The following is a 14,034-nucleotide window of genomic DNA, read 5'->3' as shown; positions in this document are numbered from 1 at the left end:
CATGGGGTGAGGCAGAAAGGGCGGAGCCTGGAGTTGGCGGTGGTGGAGAAGGGTACTGAAAGGAGGGATTTGTCTTGAAAGCGGAGGTTACGGGTAGGAACGTAAGGGGAGATGAGGGTAGAGAGGTAAGGAGGGGCTGCAGATCGAGTGCATTTGTAGGTTAGAAGGAGAAGCTTGAACTGTATGTGGTAACATCTGACACAAAGAGACAGTCCCTTCTCAAAAGAGCTTACAATCTAAATAATACAGACAGACAAGACAGTTACGGGTGATGAAAAGTAATGGGTAATGAAGTAATAGGTGATAAAGAGTAATGGGTGAGAAGGAAGGAAGAGACAAGGGGAGGGCAATTGAGTAGTAGCTAGGAGTTAATAGCAGCAGTGAAAGGGTGGGTTTTCAGCATAGATTTGAAAACAGGTAGAGATGGAGCTAGACGTATAGGTTCAGGAAGTCTATCCTGAACCTATACGTCTACCTTACCTTTAGATTGTAAGCTCCTTTGAGCAGGGACTGTCCTTCTTTGTTAAACTGTACAGTGCTGCGTAACCCTAGTAGCGCTCTAGAAATGTTAAGTAGTGGTAGTATTCCAGGCATAAGGTGCCACGAGAGAAAAGGAGCGAAGCCTGGAGTTAGCAGTGGAGGAGAAGGGGGACGACAAGAGAGATTTGTCCAGTGAGTGGAGTTCACGGGGAGGAATGTAGAGAGAGATAAGAGTGGAGAGGTAATGGGGGGCTGCAGTGTGGATGCATTTAAAGGTCAGTAAGAGAAGTTTGAACTGTATGCGGAAGCAGACAGGGAGCCAGTGAAGTGATTTGAGAGTGGGCTAGTGTGGGTAAAACGATTGTGACGGAAAATAAGTCGTGCCGCAGAATTTTGGACAGACTGGAGAGGAGAGAGATGGCTGGTAACAAATTAATTATCAGATAGCATTATATGAGAACATCACAATGGCTAAAATGTTAATCGTCCATAAAAAATAATAGACTACTGCTGAAGAAAATGGCTGATTAAGTAACGAAGTCTCAGTTATTTTGCTTAACTGTGATTTTAGTAACAGGGATACTGCTCTTGACTGGATGTATTTAACTATTTATTTTAATCGGGTCCATTGCATAGTCATGTGAATTCTGCAAGGCTTGTTTTCAGCTCCAGTAGTACTTCTTATTAAGGATGTGCATTCATTAGCACACATTCACTTTGAAAGTGTGCCATAAAAAATTCAGTGCTCAAATTAAATGATAAATCATAATTAATTGACCAAAGTATTCTTCAATGCGGGAGTAACACATAGAATCCAAAATAGAACAACCCAATTCTCAAAAATCATATTTAGTTAGTTTAACGCAGACAGCCACACGTGAGGGCTGAAGGTGACAGCCCGGCCCTACACTCAATGGGCTTTTTTTTTTTTTTTTTACTAAAGTGCAGTAAAGACTAGCGCATGGTAAGTTCAAAGCCTGGGCAGTAAATGCTATCTGTCAAATATACAAACACAAAAGCAGACTAAAATAAAAACAATAACAAAATAAAGAATGAATCTTTATTGAAAACGATACCCGACGTGGCCACGTTTTGCCCTCAGGCTGCGTCAGGGGTAAAGGTCTATGAAAAAGGGGTCCTTTTTTTTTTTATATATACCTTTCATCATGGCTTGATGCTTAGTTTGTCATCACCGAAACTTCCTGCTCAGTTTCGGTGTTCAATGCTATCTGTCACTACAGGTAATGTGGTGTGGGCCCACTTACCAAAACAATATGCCACATCGTTGCCACAGTGGCACACCCCTCCCCATACATCTCCCCATCTGCTCCCCCTCCTAACTCCCCAATTGCAACCCTCCTGATCCGATTCTCTCAATCCCCCTTCCTGATCCAATCCCCCCCTCAATTCAGCACTCCTCCCAACCTGATCCCCTCGCCCAAATCAGAACTCTCCCCAACGTTCCTCTCATCTAAATTAGAATCCCTGAGAACCCCTGGGACTCACCAGGGGATCATCCCTGGTGGTCTAATGCAGTGTTTCCCAAGGCCAGTCCTGGAGTACCCCTTGCCAGTCCGGTTTTTCAGGATATCCGCAATGAATATGCATGAACTTGATTTGCATACACTGCCTTAATTATATGCAGATCTCTTTAAAGGGGTACTCCAGGACCAGATTTGGGACACACTGGTCTAATGGGTCAGGGAAGAAATGATCCGCTCCCACCCTCTCTGGGATCCAGGTGCAAAATGCCACTTTTGGGACGTTTTTCTCTTTTGAAAATGAGCCCCTTGGTCATTTTACTATTGTTACAATGTTAACAAAATTGTAAGTTTTATGTTAAATTGGTCCCGCTATGCACCGCCTAGGGTGAATCTGTTCTTAAAGGAAGTTAATAAAATCCAATAATGGGAGGCATTTGGAGGTATACCAGAGGAATGTACTATTACATAATTGCTATCATATTGCATTGTGAATACACTTATAGAATTATTGTAATTAGGTGAAATGTGGTGTTTAATTCTGGTTTTGTATAATATGAAAATGCACAAATAAAAGTTAAAAAAAAAATTAAATCCAATAAATAAATAAATAATTAAACCAATTGTTTAAGTACACTATAACATATAGTCATCAGACAGGTGCACAGTGCGCTAGAATACAAACACTATCCAGCTTATAATCGAAAGACAAAAACGCCTATATTGCGACCTAAATCGGGAGATAGGCGTTTATCTCCCAAAAACGAATAACGCGGTATAATCGAAAGCCGAACTTGAACGTTTTCAACTGCACTCCATCGCGGAAGCGTACAAAGTTGACGGGGGCGTATCGGAGGCGTGGTGAAGGCGGGACTGGAGCGTGGTTATCACCCGAACAGAGATGGGCGCCTTTCGCCGATAATGGACAAAAAGTATGCGTTTGTAGCTAGAATTTAGGGCACTTTTCCTGGACCCTGTTTTTTCACGAATAAGGCCCCAAAAAGTGCCCTAAATGACCAGATTACCACCAGAGGCAATCGGGGGTGACCTCCCCTGACTCCCCCAGTGGTCACTAACCCCCTCCAACCACAAAAAATGATGTTTCACAACTTTTTATTTTCACCATCAAATGTCATACCCACCTCCCTGGCAGCAGTATGCAGGTCCCTGGAGCAGTTGTTAGGGGGTGCAGTGGACTTCAGGCAGGTGGACCCAGGCCCATCCCCCCCCCCCTACCTGTTACAATTGTGCTGCTTAATGCTTAGTCGTCCAACCCCCCCAAACCCACTGTACCCACATGTAGGTGCCCCCCTTCACCCCTTAGGGCTATAGTAATGGTGTAGACTTGTGGGCGGTGGGTTTTGAGGGGGCTCAACACACAAGGGAAGGGTGCTATGCACCTGGGAGCTCTTTTACCTTTTTTTTTGTTTTTGTAAAAGTGCCCCCTAGGGTGCCCGGTTGGTGTCCTGGCATGTGAGGGGGACCAGTGCACTACGACTCCTGGCCCCTCCCACGAACAAATGCCTTGGATTTATTCGTTTTTGAGCTGGGCGCTTTCATTTTCCATTATCACTGAAAAACAAAAACGCCTAGCTCACAAATTGTCAAATAAAACATGGACATCTATTTTTTTCGAAAATACGGTTCGGTCTGCCCCTTCACGGACCCGTTCTCGGAGATAAACGCCCATGGAGATAGACGTTTTCATTCAATTATGCCCCTCCACGTATTGTAACCAAAGGGAGAAAACATGAATTCAAAAAGAAAAGCAGAATAAAATTCTGTTACTCTATAACCACTTCTGGGGCTCTTCGGGGAGGCATCGCAGAACTTAGCCGCCTCTGACAGGCACCATAGACGCCCAAAGTTCTGCTAGAGAGGAAACCACAGAGAAAGAACCCCTCTGTTAAGAATTCCGTGCTCCTAGGTTGCACAGCACCCACCGTGTCAAACCAATCCAGCCTTTCATTTCAACACAAACAGGATCAAATGCTGATCATGGATTTTAAAAATTCTCCAGGGTTTATTTCTATGCCTGGATTAAAAACTTATAGACATGGCAGGAAAAATGGGAGCTTCTGGTAGGGCTTCTGTAGGGCCCTGTGATATGAGGTCAAACAGATGGTGGAGTGAAGCTCAAAGTGGCAGTAAAATCACAAAAGTGCATTTTCCTCAGGGATAAACTGTGTCCAAATCCTGTTATCTGAATTCAAGGAAACAATCCAGGCAGCAGGAGCGCTCCCAGCACGACCGCTTTTATTAAGATTCAGTCTCGCAGCGCTTCCATTCTTTTGCTACTTGTAGCTATTTTACAGAAGTTGCAAGGACGTGTTTCTCCAGTGTTTACAGATATATTCCAAAAATACAGTAGGGGGCTCTAGCTCAGTCAAATCCAGGCTAAAAGCCCATCTTTTTGAGGCTGCTTTCAACTCTTAACTGCCTATTCACCTGCTCAGTACCCACGTTTGTTTGGGGGGCGGGGATTAATTTTTATTTCACAAGGTCTTTTATTGAAACAAGTGCAGCATGAATAATACATTAATCATTCCCACAATAAATACTCCTTAATCCCTGATTTGTCCTGTTTGCTTGTCTTGAATAGATTGTACCCTCTGTCATGCAGTGACTGCCTCGTATGTGTTTTGTCTACCAGGGACTGTCTCTTATGTATGTCTAGTAGTATCCAGGGCCGCTGAGGCGGGGGGTGGGGCAGGGGGGCCCAGCACCACAGTCCCCGGTCTCACCCGCCCACCCTCGGCTCCATCGACAGCCCCCCCTCTGGCCGCCACCGGCCCCCCTGCATTCAAATCACAGGGCCTCACCTCTGTGTGAAAGCGCAGCGGCAGATCGCCTCCCTTTGGGACTTCCCTCCCTGTGTCCCACCCTTGTCTGATGTAACTTCCTGTTTCCACGAGGGTGGGACACAGGGAAGAAAGAAGGCCCGAAGGGAGGCGATCTGCCACTGCGCTTTCACGTGGAGGTGAGGCATTGTGATTTGAATGCAGGGGGCCTGGTGGCGCGGCAGCCTCGCCCCGGGCCCGGCCCAGTCTCTTGGCAGCCCTGGTAGCACTACAGACTCATAAACAGCTGGCTTGCTGTCTTTGGACAATCCCTTTTAACCAGGAGGACTTATTTTCTTACTCCAGTCAATAGTCAGATATGTCTTCCTTCATTTGGATTTAGCCAGTGGCAATCCTAGGTCGGCTGTCACCCGGGGCGGATCGCCGCTGCGCACCCCCCCCCCCCCCCCGGGTGCAGCATGACACCCCCCCCCCGGTGAATCAACCCCCCCTCCGGTGCATGAACTTCCCCCCCTCAGCGCATCAACACCCCCCTGGCGAATCAACCCTCCCCCTGCCGGCGCATGAACTTCCCCCCCTCGGAGCATCAACACCTCCCCCTAGCGAATCAACCCCCCCTTCCGGCGCATCAACTCACCCCCTCGGCACACAAACACCCCCCCCCCCCCCACGGGTGCCTTCTTGGCTGCTGGGGGGGGGTGCTGTGCGTCTGTCGTCTCCGTTGGCCCTGCTCCCTCTGCCCCGGAACAGGAAGTAACCTGTTCCGGGGCAGAGAGAGAGCAGGGAACCACGGAGATGACAGGCACGTGGCACCCCCCCCCCCCAGCAGCATGCACCCGGGGTGGACCGCCCCCCCTTGGTACGCCACTGGGGATTTAGCTCACACCTTTTTTAGTGATAGCTCAAGGTGAGTTGCATTCATGTACACAGGGTATTACTCTATTGCCCTGGAGGGCTCAGAATCTAAGTTTGTACCTGAGGCACTGGAGGGGTAAGTGACTTGCACCAAGATCACAAGGAGCAGTGGTAGTGGTGGGATTTGAACCAGCCACCTCTGGCTGTCAAGAGTGGTGCTCCAACCACTAGGCTACTCCTCCACTCCACTTTGAACCTCCAGAATTCACACTTCTCTTTTCACAGGTCTCTCAGCATCTCCCTCTGGAAGTCGGGCTCCTTTCCTGCAGCAGTGTCCGGTTCTGACCCTTCCCACGCCACGTTCTCCTTCATAAACTCTGCAGTTTCCTTGTTTCAACGTGGCTTTGGCTTTTTTTCAGTTGTAGCTAAGAGAGTGTAGCAGGCTCCCTCCAGACCCCTCTTCCCCCTTTTCTGAAAGAATCTCTGGACCTTTCTCGTTAACTGCCCAATTAAACCACCAAAAACACTGCTTCATCGTAATTAATCGATCGTTATATTTTCATTTGCCTGTATCACACCCTGATTAACCTTTGGATAGAAAGGAAGTATAGAAGCTTTTATAAATAGAAAATACATTTAAAACAAATGCTTTGCCACCAGAGATTTCATCGAATCGAGCAGCAGCTGCGGAACGATTTCTGCACAGGACTCAAATTATCAAGGGGAGCCTTCATGCAAGCAAAGCTGCACACAGTTATAAATAGCTTCCATGTTCAAATGAATGACGCAAGATAGGGAACAGTGTTAAGTGGAATTAAGGGAATCATCACCAAGATGCTAATTAGAATCTACATTAATTATTGCAATTACTGGAAGTTAACAGGTACTCTTTTTTTTAAATTTGTTACAGACAATGGGCCAGAGCTGTTAATTATAAATTGCTGAGAAGTGTAAGATTTTAAGAGAATACATTTTTTTTATCCTAGTATCTATTCATTCCCTAATTATCACAGTTAAACAGAGATCAATGCTCTTATAAATAAGAAACCCCGGGCACGGATGCAGGCTAGGAAAGCTTCCTTTTAGAGTGTGTTTGTGTGATACACCCACGTTTGAGGTTGGAACTACAATAGCCATAGCCGCCGAGAGGGGGGGGGGGCAGGGGGGACAAAATTCCCCAGGCCCGAGCCTCCAAGGGGTGCCCGGCGCCGCAGTCCCACCCGCCCTCCATCGTCGACCGTCTGCCCCCCGCATTGAAATTGCAGTTTCACCTCCATGAAAGCAGCGTTGCAGGCAGTAGAATGCCTCCCTTCGGCCCTCCTTCCCTCCCTGTGTCCCGCCCTCGTCTGACATAACTTCCGCGAGGGCGGGACACAAGGAGGGAAGGAGGGCCGAAGGGAGGCGTTCTGCTTTCATGGAGGTGAAACTGCAATTTCAATGCAGGGGGCCCGGCCCGGTGGTGGATGGAGGGGGGTAGCGGCGGCGGCGACCTCGGGGGGGGGGCCGCGAGGGCAGCAGGGGTTTGGCCCCGAGGGCGGCCTTGCCCCCGGGCCCGGCCCAGTCTCACAGCGGCCCTGACAATAGCTACTGCATTGCATTCATTTATTTTGTTTTTTTTAACAGGTGAAGGAGCGTTGGAAAACTGGGAGCAGGGACTCGGGGATTCTACCTCCGACTCCTGCCGTTCTCCGTATCCTCTGAAACGGTACAAGATCCGGCTCCGGTGCCGCTGCCTTGAAAACCGCAAAACAGTATGCGATAAAAACTGCCCACAAGGAAACAGCTTTTTAATTAAAAAAAAAATCAAAAAGGAGCAGGTTCAACTCAATTCTAAACCGACTCAAGCCGAACTGTTCCTGGGTCGTAGTATTAGTACCTATGGTCTAAACAGTGCTTGCAATTTACGTTCTGCAGACCACAGAGGACACGGTCATAAGGTCCCTACCAGTGGCATAGACATAGGTGGGCATAGGCCCACCCATAATTCTTGCACACTTGTTATTGGCTGGTGGGTATCCCCAAGCTCCAAAACCAAAGAACACCACCCAAAAGGTGGAGGTGCACTAGTTCCCCACGTCAAAGGATGCAGAAGCAGAGAGTTGGCTCTTCTCAAACACCAGAGGAGATGTGGTAATGGAAATGAAGTCTTTATTGCAAGAAAACAGAAACGACTCAACACAGTAGCTATTTCGACAGTCCGGTGTGATTTCCTATCTAACTTCGGATTAGACTGATATCCTTTGTGTGTATTGATTTAATAAAGATTTCTCTTTTTCATAATCAGCCATACATCATAAGACTCCTGAGGAAGGCGCTTGGCGCCGAAACACAGCTGCTGTGTTGAGTCGTTTCTGTTTTCTTGCAGTAAAGACTTCATTCCCATTACCACGTCTCCTCTGGTGTTTGAGAAGAGCCAACTCTCCCTACTTTTTGCTTCTGCAAATTCTGCGGCACGACTTATTTTCCGTCAGAATCGTTATACCCACACTGGCCTGCTCCTCAAGTCACTTCACTGGCTCCCTGTCCGCTTCCGCATTCAGTTTAAACTTCTCGTACTGACCTTTAAATGCATCCACTCTGCAGCCCCCCATTCCCTCTCCACTTTCATCTCTCCCTACATTCCTCCCCGTGAACTCCGCTCGCTGGACAAATCTCTCTTGTCGTCCCCCTTCTCCTCCACTGCTAACTCCAGGCTTCGCTCCTTTTCTCTCACGGCACCTTATGCCTGGAATAGACTTCCTGGACCTATACGTCTAGCTCCATCTCTACCTGTTTTCAAATCCATGCTGAAAACCCACCTTTTCACTGCTGCTTTTGGCTCCTAGACTCTACTCATTTGCCCTCCTTTGTCCCTTCCTTCCTTCTCACCCATTACTTATACAAATGCTAATAATAATAATAATAATAATAATTTCCATTACCACGTCTCCTCCGGTGTTTGAGAAGAGCCAACTCTCCCTACTTTTTGCTTCTGCAAATTCTGCGGCACGACTTATTTTCCGTCAGAATCATTATACCCACACTGGCCCGCTCCTCAAGTCACTTCACTGGCTCCCTGTCCGCTTCCGCATACAGTTCAAACTTCTCTTACTGACCTAAAGCTGCATCCATTCTGCAGCTCCCCATTACCTCTCCACTCTCATCTCTCTCTACGTTCCTCCCCGTGAACTCCGCTCACTGGACAAATCTCTCTTGTTGTCCTCCTTCTCCTCCACTGCTAACTCCAGGCTTCCCTCCTTTTCTCTCGCGGCACCTTATGCCTGGAATAGACTTCCTGGACCTATACGTCTAGCTCCATCTCTACCTGTTTTCAAATCCATGCTGAAAACCCACCTTTTCACTGCTGCTTTTTAGCTCCCATTACTTCCGTCACCCGTAACTGTCTTATCTGTCTGTATTATTTAGATTGTAAGCTCTTTTGAGCAGGGACTGTCTCTTTGTATCAGGTGTTCAGCGCTGCGTTCGTCTGGTAGCGCTATACAAATGCTAATAATAATAATAATAATTTCCATTACCACATCTCCTCCGGTGTTTGAGAAGAGCCAACTCTCCCTACTCTTTGCTTCTGTACCCCCATTTTCCACCAGCTGCAGAGGTTCACTGGCAGCAAGAATAGCTTGATTTGCCAGTTGCCAAGATTGAAGATACAGCAAGTTTGAAATAAACATAAACAAAAAGATTTATCCCTGTTAATTGACCACCCCCACCGCCCCGCCCTCGGTATGCCGCTGTGTACCACTGATATGGAAATGATCCCTCTGATATTCAAAAGCATTGAACCGGCTAGGATAGGCACCTGGTCCGTTAAGTGCCCTGCAACCGGCTATCTGTGAATTTTCAGTGCAAGTTTGGATTTCCTAAAAGAAAAATCCATAAGCCATTATTAAGATGCTTATTTCTAGGATAACCTGCATAAAATCTGTTTTACTGTTCTGGGATCTTGCCAGGTACTTGTGACTTGGATTGGCCACTGTTGGATACAGGATATTGGGCTTGATGAACCTTTGGTCTGTCCCATAAGTACCACTTTTTTTTTTTAGGAAAGTCACCCTGGCAGTGTACAGCAAGAATAACCGGGACACAGGCAATAAACAGTTATAACTGTAAAATATTCAAATAACAGTAAGTGCTCCCCCGTTCATTTTTTGGAGGTCTCAATGTAGATTAGCACATGACCTGCAAATAAAACACGTAAAATAAAAAGCTCTAAAAAAACACCACATGAAATTAAATCTGGGCTTAGCGCGGGAAAGTCAGACAGGGAAGAACCACCACAAAGGTGGAAGTACACTAAAATCCTATGCAGGGAAATGCACAAAGCAGAGAGTAGGAAAGAGGGCTCTTCCGAGAAACCGGAGAAGACGTATGTTGAAAATCAAACCTTTATTCCAAGAAAAACACTGACACACTTGACTCTGACTCAACACAGCTGTGTTTCGGCGCTGAAAGTTATACATAGGAGCGACTCGCACACCACGGAGCCCTTTCCTGGCAGAATACTCGGACGATAGCTATATCTGATATAATATCATCATATAACAGATAATTGGATTTAAGCAATCAGCCGTATTTTATAAGACTCCTGATGAAGGCGCATTTCAGCGTCGACACACAGCTGTGTCGAGTCAGAGTCAAGTGTGTCAGTGTTTTTCTTGGAATAAAGGTTTGATTTTCAACATACGTCTTCTCCGGTTTCTTGGACGAGCCCTCTTTCCTACTCTCTGCTTTGTGCTTAGCGCGGGAAAGTTCCACATTAGAATGCATTAAACCCAGATTTGAGGGCAGATTAGTAAAAGGGCCCCCCCATAGGAAGATAGAATAACAAATGTTAGACAGAAATAAGGAAAGTTGCACATAAAGTCAGAAATGCTACATGAAAATGATCTCAGCCAGGGGCGACCCAAGACAGTCCTGCTGCCTGAGGCAGGGGATGGTCTGCTGTCCCAGCTCGGCTCAGCTCTGCTCCACCTCCCTGGCTCCGCTCCCCAGTGGCGTTCCTAGGGGGTGGGGTGCGGTCCGCCCCGGGTGCACGCCGCTGGAGGGGTGCCGCGCGCGCCTTTCCTTCGTTCGTTCCATGCTCCCTCTGCCCCGGTACAGGTTCCTGTTCTGGGGCAGAGGGAGCATGGAACGATCAAAGGACAGGCGCACGCGGCACCCCCCCAGCGGCTTGCACCCGGGGGGGGGGGGTTTCTTTCACGGGGGTGTCCTTTTGCCGGGGGGGGGGGGGTCGCTGCACCCGGGGGGCGGGGCACTTTGGCGATCTGCCCCGGGTGTCAGCCCCCCTAGGAACGCCACTGCCACTCCCTGATCTCAGCTAGAGTAGGAGTGGGTAGGAAATCCTGCTATAGCACCTGCAGTTGGTGTTAGTCCTTGTGTGTGTAACTAACTAGTCAGTTGCTTCTTGCATCAAAGGCTTGGGAGAAGAGCCTAACTTTCACCTGCTTCCTGTATTACAGAGAGCTTTGTGGTTCCCAAACCTGGTCCTGGAGGCACCCAAGCCAGTCAGGTTTTCGAGATATCCACAATGAATATTCATGAGAGGCAGTGGAGGCAGTGGATGCAGATCTCTCTCATGAATAGTCATTGTGGATGTCCTGAAAACCTGACTGGCTGGGGTGCCTCCAGGACCAGGTTTGGGAACTACTAAGTTAGACAAAACCTTTCTGAGAGTGCATTCCAGTGTGTGAGGGGGGATACTCCTGAGATACTCCTTATGCCTGGAATAGACTTCCTGAGCCGGTACGTCAAGCTCCATCTCTGGCCGTCTTCAAATCTAAGCTAAAAGCCCACCTTTTTGATGCTGCTTTTAACTCCTAACCCTTGTTCACTTGTTCAGAACCCTTATTTTATCATCCTCACTTTAATATTCCCTTATCTCTTGTTTGTCCTGTTTGTCTGGCCTAATTAGATTGTAAGCTCTGTCGAGCAGGGACTGTCTCTTCATGTTCAAGTGTACAGCGCTGCGTACGTCTAGTAGCGCTATAGAAATGATAAGTAGTAGTAGATAGTTCACTGGAGGGTGGCTCGTCATATGATTTCCTTTGGAGAGGGTGGGTTAGGGACGTTTGAGTATAAAGCTTCTCATTAAATATGAAAATAATTTTGTTTTTAAATGTGGAAACATTAGGGAAGTCTTTTTTTTTTTAATCTATGGCTTAAGACAGGGGTGGTCAACCATGGTCCTCAAGGGCCACACCCCAATTGGGTTTTCCAGATTTCCACAATGAATATGCACAAGATTAATCTGCAAGTACTGCTTCCATTGTATGCGAATAGATCTCAAGCATATTTATTGTGGAAATCTCAAAAACTCGATTGGGTTGTGGCCCACCCCTGACTTAAGGGCAAGCAAACCCAGCGACCTGCACAAATCTCATTGGGTTGGTATTCAACCACTGGCTACTCACCCGGCATGCATGAATACGTAGCTTAGGTACCTCCAGGCTTGAGCACGCAGCTGTGGGTGGTAAATCAGGGAGTTCTTCAGATACAAAGGATGGGTGACCTGAAGTACAAACCGGTCCAGTACCAATCCATAATAAACAAAGAAGGCAACCTGAGGAGAAGAGAGGGACTGATGAGCCTCAGACCCCAGGGCTGAAAAATCCCAGTTCACTGAAACAGTGGCGATAAAGGGGTCCATTCAAAGTTCCCTTCCTGACGCCCTGCTTTCATTGAAGTAATGTTCTGTGTGCATTCTCATGGAAATAAAGGGAAAGGGGGTGGGATTTAATATACTGCCTTTCTGTGGTCACAATCAAAGCGGTTTACATATTGCATACAAGTACTTATTTTGTACCTGGGGCAATGGAGGGTTAAGTCGACTTGCCCAGAGTCAGAAGGAGTTGCAGTGGGAATTGAACCCAGTTTCCCAAACCCTAACCACTAGGCTACTCCTCCACTCCCAAACACAAAAAAGTCTCTTTCCATTGGGCTAATTAATGTAATACACTTCTTGATGGTTTCTTCTCTAGGTGAATGCATACAGGTGAATCATAGGATTTTTTTATTTGTTACATTTGTATCACACATTTTCCCACCTATTTGCAGGCTCAATTTGGCTTACATAATACCGTGAAGGCGTGCGCCAAGTCCGGTAAAGAAAAAAATACAAGGTGATATTGTGGTCGAGTAAAGGTACCTGTGTTTCAGATAGAGGGGGTCGAGAAGACGGAAGGTCATAAATATATAGTGTCCATTACGAGCTTTGATTTTGCTGTCCATTATGGTACAATGGTGCTATGAGGGGGAAAGAGGTGGGAGTCGGGGGGAGGGAAGAGTGTTACAAAATGATAAAAAAAGTAACAGAGGCAACATCCTCCAATTTGCTTCCCCCTCTACCTCTTTATGCCCCCACTACAATGTAATCCAATTTATATACTCAGGCAACAGCACCCTCTACCTCTATTTCTTCAGTGTGCTTTCAGCTAAAGAAGGGGGTACCGCTCCCCAAAGCCAGGCATGGCTTTTTATTGGGTTATCACCTTGTTTATTTTTGTTTGCGGAAAATATATTCATGTTTTCAAGTTGAAAACACAGCACACTAGTCTGGAGACAAGTGTAAGAGGAACACTTGTTCCCCCCTTGTCACGAAATGCCTAGCCACCCACCTGGGGTTACTCCATGGCCACAGACAAAAAAAAAAGCAACACTGGGCCTTCAAGACTGAGACAACAGGAGTGATTTATTGATAAGTGACCCGACACGGGCCTTGTTTCGGCTTGAAACAACGCCTGCCTCAGGGGTCAGGGTTAGGTTGTGAGTGGTTTCTAATGTGTACCCAGTGGCGTAGGAAGGGGGGGCAGGGGGCGGTCCGCCCCAGGTGCACGCCGCTGGGGGGTGTCGGCTCCGTGCTGGTGCACTGCCCTCTCTGCCCCGGAACAGAGGCAGAGCAGTGCACCAGCGCGGAGCCGACACACCCCAGCAACGTGCAGTCGGGGCGGATCGGCCCTCCTGCCCGTCCCTCGCCGCAGGTATGCGCTTTGGGGGGGGGTGCGCTCCAGCAGGAGGAGGGTGCGCCGTGCTGCACCCGGGGGGGGGGGTGCGCAGCGGCGACCCGCCCCGGGTGTCAGCTCCCCTCGCTACGGCTCTGTGTGTACCTGTTCAATATCTCCAAAGAAAGACGGGTAAAATCTTTAAGACCAAACTCACCTGTCTCAAAGGACAGCCATGATGTAGAGTTAAAAAGCTCCTGTAGTGAGAGCTTTTATAATAAGCTGCTGAGATACGAGAAGGTGGAATATGCAATAAAACAGAAAAGTTGGCAGGATTACCTTTGAACCCCACAAAGTCTAGATCTTCCCAGACTTGAGCACTGAAACGGAGGAGGAAACAGCTGGTGATATAGGAAGACTTTGTTTGTGCAGAGTAATTACTTCAAGGTGGTAGTTCTTGAAAATGGTGTTAGAACATTTCTT

At 47.6% G+C, this 14,034-nt stretch overlaps 1 protein-coding gene across 1 annotated transcript in view; it reads right to left on the bottom strand.

Annotated features, from left to right (window-relative positions):
• The window catches only part of LOC115472269 (rhomboid-related protein 3-like), a 150,261-nt gene that overhangs the window by 26,144 nt on the left and 110,083 nt on the right, over nt 1-14,034 (bottom strand). Inside the window, exon 5 of the mRNA XM_030206484.1 lies at nt 12,025-12,173. Coding sequence (XP_030062344.1) covers nt 12,025-12,173 — 149 coding nt within the window. The remainder of the gene's footprint in view (nt 1-12,024; nt 12,174-14,034) is intronic.

The sequence above is a fragment of the Microcaecilia unicolor genome, chromosome 6 (assembly GCF_901765095.1).
Source record: "Microcaecilia unicolor chromosome 6, aMicUni1.1, whole genome shotgun sequence".
In the NCBI taxonomy this organism is placed as follows: domain Eukaryota; kingdom Metazoa; phylum Chordata; class Amphibia; order Gymnophiona; family Siphonopidae; genus Microcaecilia; species Microcaecilia unicolor.
The sequence above is the reverse complement of the archived record's forward strand: the minus strand, read 5'-3'. Positions and strand labels throughout refer to the sequence as shown.